The 23,360-nt window shown below is 44.9% G+C and overlaps 1 protein-coding gene across 5 annotated transcripts in view; it reads right to left on the reverse strand.

Annotated features, from left to right (window-relative positions):
- The window catches only part of Afg1l (AFG1 like ATPase), a 178,786-nt gene that overhangs the window by 31,360 nt on the left and 124,066 nt on the right, over window positions 1–23,360 (reverse strand). For all 5 annotated transcript variants that reach the window (XM_031346891.1, XM_031346890.1, XM_031346888.1 and 2 more), the window contains one exon: window positions 20,127–20,209. In XM_031346891.1, coding sequence (XP_031202751.1) covers window positions 20,127–20,209 — 83 coding nt within the window. The remainder of the gene's footprint in view (window positions 1–20,126; window positions 20,210–23,360) is intronic.

The following is a 23,360-nucleotide window of genomic DNA, read 5'->3' on the forward strand; positions in this document are numbered from 1 at the left end:
TATTTACTTAAAATATGTTTTTAAATGTTAACAAATTTAGATAAATTGAAATCATGTAACTTTTCTCACTATAATGCAATAAAACTCTAAAAAAAAAAGAAAAAAATTACTTTACTTATTATTCCAGCGTATGTTGTGGGAGCGTGCATATGCCACAGTGTGCATATGGAGGCTAACGGACGGCTTTGCCATGTCAGTTTCCCATGGGTTCTGGGAGCTGAACTCAAGCCATTGGGGCTTTCCCAGCAAATGCTTTTACCCACTGAGCTATCTCGCTGGTCCTAATGACATACTTGTTGAGGCATATAGAACAGAGCAAGGAGAACATGCGCAGGACAGTACCTGTCTAACACATGCACACGTGCACGCACACACACACAACACATGCAGACGACCTCTCCTTTACAACATGGTTAGATTTCATGTTGCATTTTATTTTGTTTTTTATTTTGAGGGTCCTGCCTGCCATGCAGTCTAGGTGGGCCTATAACTTGCAATCCTCCTGCCTCTATCTCCTGAGAGCTAAATTATAGAATTGTACCAACCACACCTAGCACAAAGTTATTTTTATTTTAACATTGTCTTATAAGAATTTCATTACCCTACTGTAAACAGATATGCTGAAGTTTCAAAACAGAAAAAAGGTATTAGTGTTAAGTGGTCCAAAGCCAAAGGCATCTTATAAAAGTGGCTTATGTGGCACGTGACTGCTGCCCATCTAAGCCAGCATCCACTTGGGCATAGGAGTAAACTTTACCGCTGAGGGCAGGCCAGCCAGGAGCCTCATCTTCACATCGCCTTAAAGCATGTAGAGTGGGCCGCTATGGCACATTTTGGTGTGCTTAGTCTTAACCAGACTGATATAATATACAGGCAAGCAGGAGGGGAACTCTTACCATAAATAGAGACTCTCAGAGTCCTTAAACAGATAACCTTCTATCTCCTTTATCTTCCCTCATTCTACTCACACCCCAGTATTTTTATGTCTGTTATCATGTATGGATGTGGGATGTACATGTGCAGGCACGTGTGGGCCACGGAGCACACACTGAGGCCAGAGAACAGCTCTGTGGGCCTATTCTTCCCTTTGATCTTTCCATGGGTGGAGTGGGCAAAGAATCAAAGGCAGCTCCTCCAGGCTTATGCAGCGGATGCTTTACCCACTGAACCATTCTCTTTTTTAAAGGTAAGCATTAAAAAATAAAGAGAGAGAAAAAGAGGAAGTACCCATTTGCATTGGCCTAAAAGGCCCAGTTACCTGTGGTGCATTTCCAGATCAAAGGTAAGCAGCTTTGAGTACACCTTGGGCGATTGTAAACTCTTCAGTGGGGGGGTGGGGGTGGGGAAGGGGGCAGCAGAAGCCACCCTTCGTTGGACCACTCCGTGGTGAGCTACACTCCACTCCTGTCTCGCCATGGGGATCCTAGCATTATCACATTGTCACGGAAGAGAGGGCAAATCCTCAGAACTACGTCACTTATGAAATCTGAATATGCAGAGACATAAACGTTCTGTATGATAGAAAATATAAATACGGCATGGCCAAAGTGGGAGCACTGTGGTAATATTTTGTATCATAGCATATACAAATTTATCAGCATATAAAACAGAACAACTGCCAAAGAACCCTTAAGAAGCTGCATACAAAGATGGTTAAACGGGTTAGAGAGCCCATTGTTCCTTCCTACCAAGTAATAAATGCAGAAAAAAAAAAGCCACGAAGGTTTGATGTTGCCTGCCTATAGTCCCTGCCCTTGGGGGCTGAGGCTAGAGGATGGGGAGGAGCTAGAAGATGAGGAGTGGCTAGAAGATGGGGAGGAGCTAGAGGATGGGGAGGAGCTAGAAGATGGGGAGGAGCTAGAGGATGGGGAGGAGCTAGAAGATGGGGAGGAGCTAGAGGATGGGGAGGAGCTAGAGGATGGGGAGGAGCTAGAAGATGGGGAGGGGTGAAACAGGAAATGGCCCTTGCAGGCTTGCTGCTGGGGTATGCTGCCAGCTGGTGGGCATTTGAGGAGTACAGGAGCTTCATGGATAGAGTGGAAGAGACATGTTAGGATGTGGGCTTGGTTGGAGAAAGTAGATCATGAGGTACGGCAGTCACCCATCTGTCCGGGTTCTCACCACCATGGCGTTCTGATTTACCTTACGCCTAGAAGCAACAGTCTCAAGAACAGTGGACAGAAGCCTCCACGGGCAGAACAGGTGATTCCTCCTTTCAATGTTTCTCTCAGGTATGTGTCACAGGGCTGTGACATCTAAGAAGCTCAGTGACTATGCTAACAGCAATGTTGAGAGATGCCCTTGTCGGTCGATCTGTTCCTGAAGTCAGAGTTGGAATAGAGCCACTCCTTCAATGTCTGTGGTATGGGGAGCCTAGTGGTGGCTTGCTATAATCTCAATGGATCACAAAATAGAGTTCATGGTTGAACCTGGTTAGTGTAGACCCCTCCCCCTGCCCACAGTGACCTACTTCTGCAGCTAGACTCGACTTACTAAGACGTCTACAACCTCCAACGGGGGGTGGGGGGCAGCAGGCGCATGTGCCTATGGGGACTTTTTACATGTAATCTATTCCATTCATAGGACAACACTTAAGAAATAGTAACAGCTAACTCCTGGGAGAAAGGTTCACCCTGACACAAAAATGAAAGGAATCTAAATAGACATTCAGTGATGGGGAATTTGATTAACTAGTTAGATCCATTTATCAAGCAGTTGAGGATTCCACTGTTCTTGGTTTGTTCATTCATGCATCTCACAAAGTTCAGAGAATTGCTAACTTCCTGCCATTTCTAAAGATGCAAACGAGCCTCTAATAACTGGCTCCAACTCTTACTGTTGCAACTATAGAAGCTCCCCTTCACCTCCCTCTACCACTCCTCATCTTCCAAGCGCCATGATGTCATCATAAAGCAGGGGAGGGGACCAAGAGTCACCAGCCTCTGCGGCCAGCGGGTCTAATGACAGCCTTTCCCTCCCCTTCTTCTCGAGAGAGCTTGTTATGCTCCCTAGAGACAGATGACAGAGAGAAAAGCTTTGTTAGAAAAACCACTTGTGAAAAAGGAAAAGTGTGTCCCTGGAAGAAGGACGGCCTTGAGAGTTCAGACTCACATCATTTCGAGTTAAACCTCTGTTTCCTACTTTGGTTTCCAGATGGGAGCTCTTAGATGCTGCTCCGGCCACCATGCCCTTGCTCCACCACCATGGATTCTAACCCTCTGGAACTATGAGCCCAAATAAATTCTTTCTCTATAAGTGGTCTTGGCTGTGGCATTTTATCACAGCAATGGCAAAGTAATACAATACCAATGTTCAGTGTGGTAGATACTACCATAGTTTATATTTCAACTAGCAACTGGCAGTGCACAGGAAAGTTCACGCCTTCGACAGCCTTAGTGACACCTACAATCCTGCAACCCTTGATCCACCCATGATCCTTGATTATGATGTGTGCATTATAAATGCCTTCAATGTCAATGCCTAGAATTCTGCAGTTCTTTCTTTTGTAATGATTATGGGGTGTGTATATTATAAATTGCTTCAATGTAAGTTGCTTCAAAATATTTTTTAGTATGAGTAGAACATAAAATCTTATGTAATTGAACTAATGAAACAGTTAAGCCAGAAATACTTTCTTTTTTTCCCAGAATTTTTTAACAAATGAATAATATGTAAAGTTACATAACATAACATCTAAGATGCCCTTTATTATTTCTTTAATTTTTAAGATTTGTTTTTATTTTATGAGTATGAATGTTTTGCCTACATGTATGTCTATGTACCACATGTGTATAGTGCCTGCAAAGGCCAGAGAGGGCATCAGATATCCTGAAACTAGAGTTACAGATGGTTGTGAGCTGCCATGTAGGCACTGGGACTCAAATCCAGGTCCTTTGGAAGAGCAGCCAATGCTATCAACTGCTGAGTCATCTCTCCAGCCCTCACCTTTGGCTGCTTTTAAGCAGAAAATTTCAAGCGTACAACATTATTATAAAAACTTCAGCCCAGAGAAAATACATTTAAATTCAAACAAAACAAGCAAACCAAAGAAAGAAAGAAAGAAAGGAAGGAAGGAAGGAAGGAAGGAAGGAAGGAAGGAAGAAAGAAAACATGACATTTTCCACGTTGAGCCAGAGGAGCAGCAATGGTCTCACCACGGTTCACTTACAGGAGGAGAACATTCATTACCTTAAACTAAAACTCTGTTTTTGGAAATGTAACCAGACCCGTGTAGCTCTAGTAAAGCCCGGGATAGGCTAGGTTTTTGATGAGTAAGCTTGGGGTTTTGTAAGGCTTAGTTTTTTTCTTTGTATTGATGTGTGTTTGTGGAAATGCTCCCAGAGGCCAGAAGAAGGCAATGAACCCTTTGGACCTGGAATTACAGGCGGTGCGAGCTCCCGGATATGGATGACAGGAACCAAGCTAGGGTTCTCTGGAAGGACAGCAAGTGATCTTAAATGCTGAGACATTTCTCCACCATTTGTGCACCTGTACAAACGTGAACACACACCTAACCACATACCCCCACAAAATGAGCTTAATTCTGAGTTTTCTCTTGGGGCTACAAAAAATGTATGTAGAGATGAAGCAAATATCCCAGTCAGTTTTATATAGTTCCTTTCCAACTGTCGAGAGGCATATCCTGGAGGGGGAGGGGGAGGAGACAGGGATTGAGGCCCATGTTGTGAATGGTAATCCCTTCCTCTCCCGAAGGAAGCAGAGAATGAGCAGGAACGAGGGGTGCTGGGTAGGGGTAGATTGCATGCCCAGTGAGTGTGCACAAGTCCTCCCCAGCCCTATGAGAATTGACTGACTTGCTTCAGTTCCCTGGAGACAGCTGGACTCTGGGTAATGGCTCATGGAACAACACTATTATATACTAGGCCTTTGTGTGGATAAGAGGCAAGAAAAGAAAGTCTGTCCGCAGCCAATCAAAAGTTGACATAGAAGGAGCGGAGCGTTAGGGTCACTTCTGATCTGAGGCAAAGTCACTCTTTTCCAAAGCCAGTTCCCTCCCCTGAAGGCCCAGGCAGCCAGAGCACACACCACAGCCTCCTGTTCGTCTGCTCTGCCTGGCCCTGAAACCAAGCCAGGCCATCTCGTAGCTCCAGTCACCTTTGTTTCTCTCAGGAACTGTGTTCAGGGGCAGCTTTCCATTTTCTGTTGAGCAGTACCACTGTGGTTTTAAGTCAGAAAAGCCCTGGAATCAACCACTGTTCAGTTGCCAGGAAATCTGGCACCAGCCCCCACATGAATCTTGAATATGGCACCTGGATTAAAAGCCTGGTTGCTTTGCAAGTATGAGAATCGTGGTTTGTCTTTTCCGCATTAAATCGGTAAACAGAAAAGAAAATAATCAGTTATTCCAAATTTGAAAAAAAAAAATTTACAGCTGAAACCGGGCATTCAACGTAAAACTTAGCCTCAAAGGAACAGAACATGTCGGAAAAAGAGCTTATTATTTCTGGATCATTTGAAATTCTCAACAAAAATTCCCAAAGACTTGGAGGTTTTTGGAAGAGGGTCACGCATGAATTTAAATGGAAATTCATTTCTCCATGAATCTCCCACTTCATTAGGATTGACTCAAGGAGGGGGAAGGGTGGAGTGCTAACCACACTTTGCTCCTTTGTCCCTTTCAAAAATCAACAGCTTGTTAAGGTATCAACAAGTAGACTGGGGCTGGCTTTCCCTCCGTCCCACTTGCTCCGAGTGCTCTATGCCAGAGAGCCAAAGTTGATCTGACAGAGAAATTTCTCCTTCCTCTTGGGGTTCCTTGCCAAACTTTCCTGGCAGAGTCTCTGCACTCTGCAGATTCCTTGTGCATTCGAGCTGTATGGCTCTTTGTCCTCATACCAAACATAATCTGGGGCTGGAGGCAGGTCTAAAATTAAGTTGGTTTATACTTGCCTTAATATAAAACAGGCTTGGTCGCGTTTCAAACCCTGAAGGTGTGTTTTACATAACGGAATTGGCTGTCCAAGGGGGAGCTTGAGCCCACCATTTATCTTCTCAATCACGCGCGGGCTTAATTGACTGCTCAGAGATGCATTTCAATGCGCACTTTCCCACCCTTCTCAGTCACCTGTTGAATTACTTACCTGGGTCCATTAATCCTGACCTGCATATAATGCAGAAAGTGGGATCTCTTCTCAAGTTGCAGGGCTTCCCCCCTCTCCTCTCCAGATAAAATGTCTACTGATTTTCTATGTCACGTTTCCCTGAGAGAAGTCAGTAGCTTAACATGCCGAACTTCAGTTTGAATCATTTTTAAAATTTTCCTTTTTGTATAATTTCAGAAAGGCAAAATGAACACAAAGTTTAAAAAAAAAAGTAAAGAAAAAAAAAAAGAACAGTTGAATACTGAGGAAGAGAGTCAGGGGAGTTTTAAGAGCTTTTTAAAAAGTCCATATATGTAACTAAGGACCTGGGACTTCTGCCAGATCAGTTTGTCGTATACTCAAGACTGACTTCCAGCTCAAACGGTGATCTGTTTGAAGATGAAATAACAAGCAGACAAAAGTGCCAAGAAACCTGAGCCGGGCATCATTGCTCACGCCTATGATCCCAAGATAGGAGACACTGAAGCAGGAGGATTGCGTATGTGCAAAGGCCGCGCCTGGACTGCAGAGCACGCCCTAAAAACAGGGCAGGGGAAGAGAATGTTAAGAAGACTGGAAAGTTGTATGCACACGGCCTGCTCACAGAGTGTGTGCTTACAGACCATTATCTATACAACTGGGGATTTCTGCCAGTGTGGTTAAGCTGGGGATGATGGACCAGCTTGCTTCTGTGACAGCAAGCCTAAATGTCCTGTGGTGTGAGACTGTCAGATGCAGTTTGACAGAGAAGGGCAGAGCTACTCGGGACAGACAGACACGGCTGCTCTGGAAGTCTGTACAGGGGTCCTACTCTGCTGTGCCATTTGTTAGGGGGATTTCAAGCAGTGTCACGCACTTGGTATTAATTTCTCATTCAGTAGCCCTTGAGTTAATGTGTGATTAATTACTACTTAAGTGTACATCCAAATTATGTCAAATAGAACACTTGTGTGGTTTTAACAGCGAAAAACTTGAAAAACACTATGTGTGGTTATGTTCCACAGGATAGAAAGCAGGAGGCTGCCGTTCGTAATATACAACTGTGTGTGTATATCAGCAGGAAGGAGGGAAAGAAATGCTGTTATCATCAAATAAAGGGGACTATAAGATAATAAAATGAGTAATTCTAATCTGAAAGTCTAGATTCCAGCTTAGGTGTGCTCAATCTTAGACTTTACACAAACATCCCAAAGCAAAAACCACAAAGAACTCTAAAGCCTGAGATACTGCTACGCCTTCTTGATAAGGAATAGTCGCCCTGTCTACTGAACAGCTGCAAACTAACAAGTGGGCTAGCCTGGATGAAGTGTGCAAATTCCTAGAAAGATGCAGACCATTGAACCAGACCCAAGAAAGGCAATGTGGAAGGGAAGAGGGTCCTTCCAAACGTGTTCTGTGAGACCAGCATCACCCGCTATCAAAACCAGACTAAAACATGTCCAGAAAAGAACACCAGTGAGGAACATCTCTTCTGACCATAAAGGTAGGACTCCCCAGTGAAGTCCAGGCAAACCTAACCGAGCAAGGCATAAATGGGATTGTGCACTGGGATTACTGCAGTTCTGAGCCTAAGTGTCCCCCTCAAAGAAAGCACGCTCTCTTTCACTGGTGTTAAACTGACACTAGAGGGGTGGCTCCCAGCTCACCAGCTCTATAGAGAGTAGAGAGGAAGCTTCGGGGTGGGGCCTACTTGAAGGCAGTCAGGTAAGAGGGGGTGCCCTCGAATAAGACATAGAGGCACTGACACCCTTGCCCCCCACTCTCCTGCTTCCCAGCTGCCTTTGCCCCACTGCACTCCCAGCCACAATGTCCAGCCTCGCTCGCTCCCTCGACACAGCCCTACAGCAGTGGGTGCCACCTGCACGTGGATGGAAACCTGTGAAACCATGGGCAGAAATAGGATCTCCATTTGCTGAGGGGTTAAACTCAGATGTTCAGCTCATGAATGGAAAGCTGGCCAGTATGACAGTATTTACACCAGAAATGCAAGGCTAATCTAAAATCTAAAAATCAATTAGTGGCATGAAGAGTGTCAACATAACAATGGACCCAAATCACACAGTTATCTTAGTAAAAGCAGAAAATGCATCTCACCAAATCGAACATCACAAGCTGTTCACAGACCAAGAAAAGAACACGATTAACTGGTGAGAGCCATCTATGAAAACCCAACCAAGTTATAAGTAATGGCCAAACTGAAGTCATTCAATGTAGGACAGAAACTAGACAGGGCTTATCATCTTTCATCACTTCTCAGTACTGTAGTAGAAGGAAAATGAGACAAGAAAAATAAGTAAAAGGTGTCCAGCTTGCTTGAAAGTAACATTATCTTGTATTTAGAAAACTCTGGGGGCTGGAGAGATGGCTCAGAGGTTAAGAGTATCGACTGTTCTTTCAGAGGTCCCAAGTTCAATTCCCAGCAACCACATGGTGGCTCACAACCATCTGGGATCCGATGATGCCCTCTTCTGTCATATCTGAAGAGAGCAATGGTGTACTCACATACATAAAATAAATCTTAAAAAAAATTCTGGGACTTCTACTAAGAATCTAATAAACCAATATGCAAAAAAACATTTTATTTTATAATGATAAAGACATTGAAAATAAAATTGGGGGGGTAAATTCATTTATAGAGCATAAAAAAGAATAAAGTATTAACATGAATGTAACAGAACTTTAAAGCATGTTGCAGACTGGAAAGTACAAAGCATTGTTGAAAGAGATTAAAGGCCAAAATAAATAGCTTGTCTAACTGTGACATCCAGTGTGAGATTTAAAATATAAGTACTAACATCTGGGAGAAATACCTGATTTATGATGGTGAAGGTGTTCCAAGATGTCCCAGACACCTTCCAAACCAGCCAGTGGCAACTTTCCAGGCAGGAACTACAGCCTTGCTAAAGTTTGACCAGAGAGACGGTTCAGATCTTAAGAGCCCATACTCTTACAGAGGACCTGAGCTGGATTGCCAGCACCCACGTGAGGCAGCTTACAACTCTAACTGCAATGCCCTGGCCTCTGCAGGCACCACACCCACATACACACCCACATACACACCCACATACACACCCACATACACACCCACATACACACCCACAGACAGACACACAGACATACACCCACAAACAGACACACACAGACACACCCACAGACAGACACACAGAGACACACACACATACACACACACAGAGACAGACACACACACATACACACACACAGACACACACCCACAAACAGACACACACAGACACATAATTCATAATCAAAATCAAGGGGCTGGCAAGATGGCTCAGTGGTTAAGAGCACAGGCTGCTCTTCAAGGGACCCGGGTTCAATAGCCCGGGTGGCTTATAACCATCTGTAACTCCAGTTCTGGGATCAGACACCCTTTCTAGCCTCTAAGAACAGCAGGCATGCACATGATACACAGACATTCATGGAGGCAGAACACCCAAACACTTACAGAATTCATTAAAATTTTTGTCTAAAACAATAATGCCAAGGTTTTCGGTGTGGGAAGGAACAGCAGCGAAGCTAAGAAACATTACTGACGTGGTCTTCGCAGCTGAAGCATGAGAGGCGTTTCTAAAGACGCCTCAGGAGAGAAGCGGGGTGTTTCAGCTGTGCCCAGGTGGGTGTGGGGGTATCATACGTCCCTTGTAGATCTTTCTTCCTTAAACGGAGTCTGGCCTCAGCGCACTGGGGAGCTTTTTGTGCCAACTAGTTGTGGCTCCTTACGAACTGGAATTCAAAGATCTAGCCACCAAAATGATTCTCTTCTTGGAAGAGATGTTTCTGGAGAGGAAATCTAAGAATGGCTGTGAGAAGGAGCTTTAACTAAGAGGTATTTAAGAAGAAACTGATTTTTGAAATCTGTTCAAAGGATGGATGTGTGATACACACACACGCACGCACACACACACACACACACACACACACACACACACACACACAAGCATATACATATGCCAGGTTAAAATTGATGAATACAGGTTATGTCTAAAGTGTTCTAAGTCCTACCTTCCCGACAGTATCCACACACCTGCAGTTAAGACAGCATGCGACCCCAGACCTCTCTCTCACAGTGGGTTCATAGGGACGCTGCTGCAGTCATGTCCGGGTGGTGACGGCTCTGGGAGTGCTCAGCTCTGGTAAGTGGCCTGTTGAGACAGACTCCTACAGGTCTTTATGGTCTTTATTCTCCTATACACTGAGCTGGGGTGCTGAGAAGGCAAGGCCTTCACTCTCTGCCAGGTTGTGCTGAGACGAGACAGCGTTAGCCGTGAGACAAAAGGCAGACATACTTGCTTCTGGCTGGAAAGTGACAGGTTCCACACAAGCTCTGGGCTCCTCTCATGTCACAGGACTCAAGGCCTGCTCTGGAATCATCCAGACCTCAGGAAAAGTCCCTCCCACCCCAGGGGACCTGGGCACAAGGAAGGAATGACATATTTTAACACTCAGGCTGCTCTCTGTCCCAAACTAATAAAATCCTGTCTTTCTGACCAAGATGCCTTGCTTCCTGTCCTGGCTGGGTTTGTGTCGACCTGACACAAGCTGGAGTTATCACAGAGAAAGGAGACTCCTTTGAGGAAATGCCTCCATGAGGTCCAGCTGTAAGGTATTTTCTCAATTAGTGATCAAGGCGGGAGGGCCTATTGTGGGTGGTACCATCCCTGGACTGGAGGTCTTGGGTTCTATAAGAAAGCAAGCTGAGCAAGCCAAGGGAAGCAAGCCAGTAAGGAACATCCCTCCATGGCCTCTGCATCAGCTCCTGCTTCCTGACCTGCTTGAGTTCCAGTCCTGACTTCCTTTGGTGATCAACAGCCATGTGGAAGTGTAAGCTGAATAAACCCTTTCCTCCCCAGCTTTCTTCTTGGTCATGATGTTTGTGCAGAAATAGAAACCCTGACTAAGACACTTCTGCCAAGATCCATAAAATAGTAGGAGGCAATCTGTGAACTCGGAGGCAGAGAACATAAAAATCCCAGGTCTGTGGAATTGCAGAGTGATTTGCATTTCCTTGATGACTAAGGGTGCTGAACATTTCTTTAAGTGTTTCTTGGCCATTAGAGATCCCTCTGTTGAGAATTCTCAGCTTAGCTCCGTGCCCCACTTCTTAATTGTGTTTTGTGGGTTGTTGGTATCTGACTTCTTGAGTTCTTTATATATTTTGGATATTAGTCCCCTGTTAAATGTAGGGTTGGTGAAAATCTTTTCCCAATTTGTAGGTTGTCATTTTGTACTATTGACAGTGTCCTTTGCCTTACACAAGAGCTTCAGTTTTATGAGGCCCCAATTATTAATTGTTGATCTTAGTGCCTGAGCTGGGGTGGGAGGAGTTCAGGAACTTGTCTCCTATACCAATGAGCTCAAGGCTATTCCCTACTTTCTCTTCTATTAGATTCAGTGTATCTGGTTTTATGTTGAGGTCTTTGATCCACTTGGACTTGAGTTTTGTGCAGGGTGATAAATATGGATCTGTTTGCATTCTTCTACACGCAGACATCCAGTTAGACCAGCACCATTTGTTGAAGATGCTCTCTCTTTTCCATTGTATGGTTTGGGCTTCTTTGTCAAAAATCAAGCGTCCGTAGGTGTGTGAGTTTATTTCTGGATCTCCAATTCAATTCCATTGATCAATGTGTCTGTTTCTATGCCGATACCATACAGTTTTTATTACTATTGCTTTGCAGTACACCTTAAAGTCAGGGATGGGGATCTCTCCTGTCTTAGAGTTTCCATTTCTATGAACAGACACCACGACCAAGGCAACTCTTCTAAGGACAACGTTTAACTGGAGTTGGCTTACAGGGTCAGAGGTTCAGGCCATCATCATCAAGGTGGGAGCATGGCAGCATCCAGGCAGGCATAGTTCTGGAGAAGGAACGGAGAGCTCTACATCTTGATTCAAAAGCAGTCAGGAGAGGACTGGCTTCCAGGTAGCTAGGAAAAAGCCTACCTCACAGTGACACACTTGCTCCAACAGGGCCGAGTCTCTAACAATGCCACTCCCTATGAGCTAAGCATATTCACACTACCACATTCTACTCCCTGGTCCCCATAGGCTTCTTCAAGCACATGAGTCTAAGGGGCAGAGCCACACCTAATCATAGCTTCATGCAAAATACATTTAGTCCAACTTCAAAATCCCCATAGTCTATCACAGTCTCACCAGTGTTTAAAAGTTCAAAGTTCAAATTCTCTTCTGAGATTCTCTTAACTGTAATCACCTATAGAGTCAAGAAGCAGATCACATATTTCTACCATTCCAAAATGTCACAGTGAGGAAATACCGGGCACAAGAGCAAACATCAGCCGGGCAGACTCCAAACTATCCATCTCCATGTCTCATCTCCAACTCCTTGCAGCTTTGATGACTGCAGCACACTTCTTTCTTTGGGGCTGGCTCCCCTCCCGCTTAGCAGCTTTCCTTGGCAGGTATCCCATGGCTCTGGAATCTCTACCATCTTGGGGTCTCTAACAACTTCTTATTCCAATGTCTGGGATCCACCCATGATCTGGGCTCCTCCAAAGGGCTGGCATCACTTCTCCAGCTCTGCCCTCTGTAGCACTTGAGGCTCTGGTTGACTCCACTCCACTGCAGCTGCTGTTCTTGGTGATCATCCCATGGTACTGGCATCTCTAATACACTGGGGTCTTCCACTGAAACTAGGCTTCACCCATAGGCTCTCTTCATGGTGCCAATCCTCAACTTCTTGGCATGACCCCTTCAGTCCTGGTCTGTCAACTACAATTAAGGCTGCCCCTTCACCAATGGCCTTCCATGGCCTCTCACAGTGCCAAGCCCCAGTTGCTCTCCATGACCTCTATGACCCCTTCATGCCTTCAAAACCAGTACCACCTGGGTGACTCTTACACATTACCAAGTCCTGCTGCAGCACAAGGTTCAACCTTGGCTATCTCTGGAACACAGCTTCTTTGTGCTCTCAGAAAACACTTCCCAGAAGATGTCACCTCAGTGATGCTGGCCTCATCTAAATCACCCCTAATTTCTTAGCTCCAGCTGACCAGCATCAATTGTCCCAGTAGTCTCTTCTATTCTTGACTCTAAAACCAGAGCATCATGGCTGAAGCTGCCAAGTTCTGCTGCTTGCTGGAGCTGGATCATGCTCCCCTTACTCTATTACATCTCACCAGCTTTCTGTTTTCTAACTCCTTCCGTAGCTCACCTTGGTCGTCTTAGAACTTGCTCTGTAGATTGACCCTGAACTCAGAGATCTGCATGGTTTTGTCTCCAGAATGATGGGATTAAAGGTGTGTACCACCTTACTTGGGCTTAAACTTTTCATGGCCACTATGCTTCAAGATCTGGGTCACAGGTGAGCAGTCCATTTCTGGGCTGTGGGTCATTCTAGATGTAGTCAGGTTGATTACTGGGAGCAGCCATCACACCTCCAGAAGGTCTTTTACTGTACAGGATTGTTTTAGCTACCTGGGATTTTTGGTTTTCCACATGAAGTTCAGGATTGTTCTTTCAAGGTCTGTAAAGAACATCCACCAGAATGGCTAAGGTAAAAAATTCAAGGGACAGCACATGCTAGCAAGGATGTGGAGCGAGGGAACACTCCTCCATTGCTGGTGGGAGTGCAAACTTGTGCAACCACTCTGGAAATCAATTTATTATTTCCTCAGAAAATTGAGAATAATTCTACCTCAAGACCAGTGGTAACTCCTGAGCATACACCCAAAAAGATGCTCCCCTATCCTACAAAGACACTTGCTCACCTATGTTCATAGCAGCATTATTCATAATAGCCAGAAAATGGAAACAACCCAGATGTCCCTCAACTGAAGAATGGATAAAGAAAATGTGGTACATCTATGCAATAGAATACTACTCAGCTATTAAAAACAAGGACATCATGAATTTTGCTGACAAATGGGTGGAACTAGAAAATATCCTGAGTGAGGTAACCCAGACCCAAGAGGACATGCAAGGTGTGTACTCACTTAAAGTGGGTAAGAGCCATAAAGTACAGAATAGCCACACTATAATCCACAGACCCAAAGAAGCCAAGCAACAAGGAGGGCCCAAGGGAGGATGCTTGAATCTTTCTCAGAGGGGGAAATAACATAGATATTGGAGATGGAAGGAGGGAAGGACCTGGGTGGGAGAGAGGAGCAGGAGGAGGGAGAGTGGGAATCAGATGGAGGAAGAGTGGAGGGAAGAGACAACAGAAATCGGCAGTGAGCAGGTGAGGGGCATTTCTAGGAGGTGCCAGAGACCTGAGTGGAAGGAGGTCCCAGGGAGTCTACGGGAGTGGCTCTAGCTGAGACTCTTAGCAGTGGGGGATGTGGTGCCTAAGTGGCCACTGCTTGTGGCCAGGCAAGACTCCTAGTGGAGGGATGAGGAGAGCAACCCACCCACCCACCCACAAAACCTTCAACCCAGAGTGGGCTCTGCCTGTAAGATGTCCAGGGGCAGAAATGGAGGAGAGGCAGATGGAGTGGCCAAGCAATGACTGGCTCGCGCTGAGACCTATCCCATGGCCAAGAACCAATCCCTGATGCTATTAATGATGCTCTGTTATACTTGCAGGCATGAGCCTAACCTATCCCCTGAGAGGCTCCACCCTGAAGTCAGATGGAGATGCAGAGACCACAGCAAAGTATTCGATGGCGTTTGGTAGTCTTGTGAAGTGTTGGGAGAGGGACTGTGGGACCTGAGAACGTAGGGGTTCCACAGGGAGATGAACAGAGTCAACTAACCTGGACCCTTGGGGATCCCAGAGACTGAACCACCAACCCAAGAGCATATATAGGAAGTGACTAGCCCCAGCATACACACATGTGCATCTTGGTCTTCATGCAGGTCCCCCAACAACTGGAGTGAAGGCTGTCCCTAAAGCTGTTGCCTGCCTGTGGATCCCATTTCTATGGCTGGGCCATCTTGTCTAGCCCCAGTGAGGGAGGGTACACCTAGTCCTACACTGACTTGATGTGCTAGGGTATGGGGGTTCTTGGGGAGGCTCCCCCTTCTCAGAGGAGAGGGGGAGAGGGGATGGGATGAGGAGCTGTGGGGGCAGGGGCTCGGAGGAGACAGGGGGATGACATTGGGATGTAGAGCGAATAAATAAACAAATTAATAAAAAGAAAAAAAGATACCAGGTTTGCCACCAGTCCCTGCTCAGTTCAAAATCCTCCTGTGAGCAGCTAGGGAGCTGGCTCGGTGGGCATGGTGTTCTCTGTGCAAGTCTGAGGAGCTGAGCTGAGATGCTGTAACCATGGAACGGCCAGGTGCAGTGGTATGACACTGTGAGTCAGGCACTGGGGAGAGGGAAGGCAGAGACAGGAGGATCCCAGGAGCTGGCCAGCCCGCCAGTCTAATGGAGATGCTACACCACACACACACACATGCACGATATGCACCTGCGCTGGCATTAGGAGGTGTGGCCTTGTTGGAGGAGGCGTGTCACTATGGAGTTGGGCTTTGAGACCCGTCTAGGCACCTGGAAGACAATCTCCTTCAGCTGTTTGGGAAAGATGGACTGTGGGCCTAAGAACATCCCATTCTAGATCCTTCCAGACTTATCAGAAAGACCTCACACTTGTCAGTTCCTAAAAGCGAATGAAAAACAAACAGAAATCGTGAGACTAAGGTGACTGGAAATTCTCTCTTCAGGAAACCAGTGGGTCCTCCTGTTGCAGAAGAGACAGCAAAATGGCCAGGGCAGCATCCATGGGGCCACCTCCATAGCTGTGCCCCCTGCTGGACAGACGTGTCCATTACATATACAAAATGATACCCTCTCCTGTTACCAGCCCCAAACAAAGAGCTAATCTAAGGCAAATTAGTTCTTGGGTAAGTGCAAGACAGGTCATGCATGACAAGCCCCATACAGTTTAAAATAAAGTCAGTGGTCTTGGTGGTCACTCAGATACAAATGGGAAATCCAAAACTTAACCAAACTGCCTGGGTTTTAACAGACCACCTCAGCAAGAATCCAGAAAGAAACTGTGCCTGTCCGAGGACCAAAGGTACAGCTACTGTAGAAGGAAGAACTGGACAGTGACAGGCTGGTTTCAGTCAGGTGCAGATTTGAGCATTTACACTGAACTCTCTATTGATGACAACTTGCTAACAATGACCTTAGCTTAGCATATGTAGGATTAAAAACTACTTGGGAGGGTTGGAGAAATGGCTCAGCAGTTAAGAGCACTGACTGCTCTTCTAGAGGTCCTGACTTCAATTCCCAGCAACCACATGGTGGCTCCCAACCATCTGTAATGGGATCCGATGCCCTCTTCTGGTGTTTCTGAAGACAGCTACGGTATACTCATATACATAAAGTAAACAATTCTTTAAAAAAAAAATACTTGGGATAAGTAAACAAACAAACAAACAAAACAAACAAACAAAACAAACAAACAAGCAAAAAAATAAAAAAACGCTCTGGAACCTACTTAGAAAGGCTAAGATGTTTCAAAAGATAAACATGCATTCTGCACAAACTTGAGTTTGGATCCCTGGCACCCAGTGTAAAGCTGCACATGAGGGTGTGTACCTGTAATTTCAACATTACTATAGCAATGGGGAGGTGGAGACAGCAGAATCTACTGGAAGCTCAAGGGCCAGCTTGCCTGGAGCACGCAGCTCAGCAAGAAACAAGACCCTGACTCGAATAAATCAGAAGGCAAGGGCTGGCACCCAGGACTCCCTCTGACCTCAAGCACACGCACGCCATGGCACAAGCACACACACTGAACATGCACACACAAAACTCCAACTGAAATGGATGACAAGCAAGCAGGCAATGTCTGTGTGAACCAGTTCTCAGGAAGCAGACAGTATTCTGAACTGTCCACTGTCCACCTTGCTCCATGGCAGCTTTGCAGGTTGTTTTCAATGAACTCTGGTAATTTTTAGCATTATTTGGATTCTAGCTGGGGACATTTTTCACTGCCTTTGGAAACCTGGAGTAGCAAAGCACTGAGCCGATAGATATTTCTAGTCTAGCCGCAACCCTCCCCCCTAGTCAGAGCACACTGATCTCAGCTGAATATCACTATCTAATTAATGACCATGTACGGGAAGTTTTTTGTAAGAAAACTGACAGTAGGTGCTATCCCTGAGGGAGAAGCTAGGATTCTGCTCGTCAGGCAGTTGGACTCTGGTGAAATTGATGGGGAGTAGTCTGGGCCCGTTCATTTAGAAACGGATTTTGCCCAGAGACTAATGGAGGGAGACATGTGTTGACAGGGCAAGAGAATAGCACAGCACACAAGAGTCTGTTATACAGGGAAATGTACTAAGTTCCTCTATGAGATAAGCTGGGTCCGGGGGCACAGGCCTGTAATCTCAGACACTCAGAAGGATAAGGCAGGAAGCTCACAAGTTCAAGACCTGCCTGGTCTCGGAGACAAGGCAAGGCTAGGTCGGACAAGTGAGTGAGAGTCTCAGAGCAGAACAGAGCTGGAGGGGACGGCTCAGAGGCCATGGCTGCATGAGCAGAGGCCCTGGACTCGGCGGCTAGCACCCATTTCAGGCAGCTTACAACCACCTGCGTGTAACTCTAGCTCGCACATAAACACACACACACACATACACACACATATGCCACCACCAGATAAATCCATACACATAATTTAAAACAATAAAAGTAAGTCTTTTAAAAATAAATAATTACATAATATATAAATAGTAAAATACTAGGGCTAGGGGTATAGTTTAGTGGTATATATATAGTGTCTGCCCAGACTCTGTGAGGTTCTGGGCTCAATCTTTAATACCACAAAAAGAAAGACAGAAGAAAGAAAATCCAGCTAAAGCAGAACTATTGTCATGACCGAAGGGGATTTTCTCTTACTCTGCCGTGAAGGAGTTCTGCCTGTGGGCTCCTTCGGGGAAACGGGGTACACCCTGAGCCTCCTACCCTGCCATATTTCAGGGTTCCCTTGTACATCCTGGCTTCCTGGACTCCAAGCTTTTCGTGTGGGTCTGTTTTCCCACTGCATGTCTTAGGAACTGAGTTTCCCTGTCTCGAACTGCCTCGTTTTGTGGGCAGAAGAGTCGGCTCAGGGGGCACTTGCTCTAAAAGCTGACTACCTGCTTCTGATCGCCAGAGCCCACAGAGCGGTAGCAGTGAGTCAGCTCCCACAAGCCGCCTCTGACCTCCACACATGTTCCTAGAAACGTGTGCTAGGGCATGAATTTTCATGTAAACATGTAAACACATACAGACAGACAAAAGAGTAAATAAAAATAATTAAAATAGTTCATTTGTAATAATTAAAATAATTTAAAAAATAAAATAAAATCACCTTGATTTTATCAGAAAAGGAACTGGATACCCCAGGGTTAGGTAAAATGTCTATGCTTTCAGCAAAAGCAGCTTTTTTACCTCAAGAAACCCTAGTGAGTCTGCACCATGAGTTAGCACCATGACAGAGATGTCACGATGCCAACTTGAGCGTATGTGAATATGTGCACATGTGTGCATGTGTGCACGTATGCTCATGCATGCGTGCATGCGTGCGTGCTTGCATGCATGTGTGTGTCTGTCCGTGCATGCGTGCGCGTGGGCATGTACCAGAAGGCGAAGTCTGGTAACACCCTCAATCATCTTTTTTGAGAGAGTGTCTCTCACTGAACTTAGAGATCTGACTGTGCTGGCTGGCCAGTAAGCCTAGAGCCTCAGGCCTCGACATCCCTAGTACAGGGTTAATGGACACATGCTGCCTCATCCAGCTTTTCCGTGGCTGCTGGAAATCGAACCCCAATCCACATACCTGCACAGTGAGCACTTTGCAAATAGATATAGGTCCCAGCCCATTTTCTTCACTTAAGCAATTCCTCACTAAGAAATACTTTAATTTTTCCATAATACTTTGCCTAAGAACAGGGAATACTCCTTTGAAAAAGGAATAAAGGAAATAACCATTTATTGACAAGTACCACATATGGGAAACATGAAATAGGCCACAGCAAGTTAGGGAAAGGTTATTAACATCAGAAAAATAAAAGCCCCAGAGAACCTCAAGATAAAAGAAGCTGGGAAGAAAGCATCCATACGAAAGCAGACAATAGCCTTCAGAGAATTGTTATAAATTATAAAGTTCTCAGGGGAGATGAAGAAGCATCTATAATTGTCACCAGCGTCAGAATATAAGCTGCAACAGTCCTTTGCCATGCTACAAAGTATGCACTTTTAATTATGTGATTTTCCTGGCTAATTTCTGCTTCAAAAACAGTAAGTACTTCTGCTTACAAGGCGGCAAGACAAGAAGTTTTCTCAACCTCTCCTAGGCACGTTGTCATCAAAATTTAAATTACCAGAAACATGCCCTTTAGTTAAATTACAATCAGGCCTGGGAGGTGGCTCCTGAGAGCCCACTATGTGCCAAACCCTGTTGGCAGATACTGAACAACAGTTGCATCTAGAAAGCACTTCTTACTGCCTGGGGTTCTCACAAGTGACATTTTCAAACAAACTGTATTTGTTTTCTCAGCAATAACTGCATGTGCTGAATACATCTATTATTATAAATTGCTCCTTCTCAGGAACATCTTTTAAAGGACTTCAAGATATACTGCGTTGTATTTGCATATAGGATACATTCTACATCAGTTATGCATGGGAGTCAATCAACAACAGTAAATATAGACAGATTGTCTAACAAAACACAGCAACAACTGAGGGGGAGATGGGGTCGGAACACTCGCCAGAGATGCCCACAAATAATTAATTCTTTTAGCACATTAAAACTCCTCTCTTAATATCACAGCCTCTTTTGAGGGGACACTCATTACTTCCTGACCATCTGTCATTTCCTCCCCAAAAACATAATTAAGGTTTCACCCAATCACACATTAGAAAAGATGCAAGTGTGGATGGTTAAAGTAGTATAAAGAAGTTAACATCATTACATTTTGTTTAAAAATTATGAAATTCAGATTAGTCTTACAGGTTCTAATAAAGCACTTATTAAACTTTCCCTGATAAATCATTAAATTATAAGCTTGAGCAATTAAGAAGCACACAGAGAGAGAACACTTACAGGTAGTAGAGTTTCCCTGCAGGGGCGAGTTCCCTTTTCCGATAATCTACCCCAGAATCCAGCTGGACCGTTTCGCAATATTCCTATAATGCAGACACACACAAGAAAACATCTTTTACACCAGAAATAGATTTGACCTAAGGCCCACTCCGTGAGATGGAACTCATACCCAACACACTGCTCAGGTGACCAGAGACTAGATAGCCCAGGGACAATAACAAACAAACACCAAATGAACAGTCTTTAAAAAAATAAAATAAAAACAATTAAAATAAGAATCAGAAAATGCATAAAATAAAAAAAAATAAATAAATTTTTAAAAAAGGGGCTGGCAAGATGGCTCAGCAGGTAAGAGCACTGACTGCTCTTCCGAAGGTCCTGAGTTTGGATCCCAGCAACCACATGGTGGCTCACAACCACCCGTAATGAGATCTGATGTCCTCTTCTGGTGTGTCTGAAGACAGCTACAGTAAATTTGGGCTGGAGCGAGCAGGGGCCAGAGCAAGCGGGCCGGCAGAGGTCCTGAGTTCAATTCCCAGCAGCCATACACATGATGGCTCACAGCCATCTGTACAGCTACAGTGTACTCATACACATAAAATTAAATAAATAAATAAATAAATAAATCTTTAAGAATGAGAAAATGACCCCTAATGATACTCTGTTTTACCATAGACCAGTGCCGCCTGTTTAGCCATCATCAGAGAAACTTCCTCCTGCAGCAGATGGGAACAGATACAGAGACCCACAGCCAGATATCACACACGCATGCACACACACACACACACACACACACACACATACACACACACACACACACGTGAGTAGTGTGGGGAGAGAGATCTTAGAACACTCAGCCCTAAATTTGATGTCTCCATCAAATCCCTCCCCTAAGAGCTCAGGGAAGAAGAGCTACAGAAGAGGAGGCAGGAAGAGTGTGAGAGCCAGAGGGGACAGAGGACACCAGGAGAACAAGGTCCTCCAAATTAACTGAGCCAAGCTCGTGTGAGCTCGCAGACTGAAGCTGCAAGCACAGGGCGGCACGGGTCTGCACCAGGTCCTCTGCGTGTGCGCTGTGGCTTTGAGTTAGTGTCTATGGGACTCCTGAGTGTGTGAATGAGAGGGTCTCTGATGCTTGTGCCTGCTCTCGGCTCTCTTCCTTCGGTTGGTTTGCCTTGTCTAACTTGGATGTGATGATTTTACCTTCTTTATCTTGTTGTGTTTTGTTGTTATAAACATAAAATTTTAAAAATGCTTGGAAAAACGATCCTGACAAGTGAAAAACAACAAAAAATCCCTAAGGAATATGTATATACATATGTGTGTGTATATGTGTGTGTGACTGTATGTGTGTGACTGTGTGTGTGTGTGTGTACATATGTGTGAGTATGTATGTGTATATATGTGTGTGAGCCTGTGTGTGGTTCCTGAAATGTTTCAATGAAGTAATATAATGAACTTAGAAAACAACTTAACTCATGTAAGATTCATAAAATTGAAGTTGCAATATTAAATATTGCCAAGTCCAGCTTGTCCATGCAAGGGATGGCGGGACATGGTTCCCGCTCCTGGAACAGAGCCAGCAGGGCGTGGGCCTCCACAAGCTCAAGGGTTGCTGTGGGCATACCATTTGTTTGTATAAATATTTATATATATTTTACTTCATGTTCTCTTCAGGAAATATTCTCCCTGCCAAGGCTAATGACTCCATGATAGAAGCAGCATGAGTCCAGAAGGCAAGAGTATGTCTGTCTCAGCAAAATGGTAAACTCTGAGACCTTCAGGACAGCCTTAAGGCTGTGAGAAAGAACTCCAAAAACATGAGTTCGAAATATATACAATTTCTCAACTGCAAAATATAAAGATACAATATGTATTTTATGAGTGGCTTCACAAACCTGAAACAAAGGTACCTGCACTATGAGCCAGCTTGTCAGGAAGATACAAAGGCAGGCAGATTCCTGAGTTCAAGGTCAGCCTGGAACAGAGCTAGTTTGGGCCCCCACGTGGTAGAAATGGTGATCTCAGGACAGGATCCCACCCAGCTAGCTCATTGTCTCTGCTTACAAAAGCAGGCAGATCTCTGAATTCATTTGCAATGTTAAAACAAAAAGTGTTGCCAGGCAGTGGTGGCACACACCTATAATTCCAGCACTTAGGAGGCAGAGGCAGGTGGACTTCTGAGTTCGAAGCCAGCCTGGTCTACAGAGTGAGTTCCAGGACAGAGAACCCTACACAGAGAAACCCTGTTTAGAAAAGCCAAAAAAAAAAAAAAAAAAAAAAAAGGTGTTTACTGTCTCTAAGAATCAAGGGACTGGGGTCATGGAGTGCTGACTCATGGGATAATCAAAAGGGAACCTAGGGTAATGACTGAATTGATATGTAAATAAAAGACTGGGCTTTTGATCTGCAAGAGGTGAGCTATCCTATCCAGAGAGTTGTTAAAATTGTAAGAGAGAGCAGTTTGGAAACCTGTCTCCAGCAGAAAACAGGCTGTAAAGAGCTTGTACTGCACAACCTGACCTCAAGTCGTTTCTTTCAATGCTGGCAAACACCCTTCTCTCAGGACCCCTCTCCAAGCCACGGCTGTTCCTTGGCAGGTGGCACTTCCTTCGAAAAATATATACAATGCCAATAAAGTAATAAGTGAAAATAATTGAAAAGCAAGTTTTGTATTGTGTTCTTCTGAAGCTTCGCCAAATCTGGGCTGTCAGGAAATTTCTCCAAGTACCTACATTTGAGATTTGGTTGTATTCGTAGGTCAGCCAATTTCTATTACTCTGGAGAAAGAATGTGGGAGGAACCAGAAAGAATACTTCAGCACAGAAGTGGGAGAAAAGCAGTCTGGGGGGCAGCTGTGCTGACATGTAACACCAAATGGCCACACTCCGGTGCTACTTCCTACAGACCCACCTTCAGCCTGAATATTTGCCAGTCCCTCCCTCACCCCTCCTCCCAGCCACCAAGTCTTCAGTGTCCTTTCCTGGTCTAGAGACCTCCTTCAACCTGAATAATCTCGCATCATCAATCCTTTCTTCAAACAACCAGTCTTTCCCTCCATCCTCTCACCTGGGTATGTTTGTGTAAATAACACATGTGCTCGCACACACCACTCCAAATATCCTATTGCAACAACTCATGAACTTTGCAGCACCAACCTGGATAATAAGGGTTTTGTGGGATGGAAGGAACATGTTTATAAATATACACACACGTACATACATACATACACAC

This window comes from Mastomys coucha, unplaced genomic scaffold (genome assembly GCF_008632895.1).
Source record: "Mastomys coucha isolate ucsf_1 unplaced genomic scaffold, UCSF_Mcou_1 pScaffold3, whole genome shotgun sequence".
Classification (NCBI taxonomy): domain Eukaryota; kingdom Metazoa; phylum Chordata; class Mammalia; order Rodentia; family Muridae; genus Mastomys; species Mastomys coucha.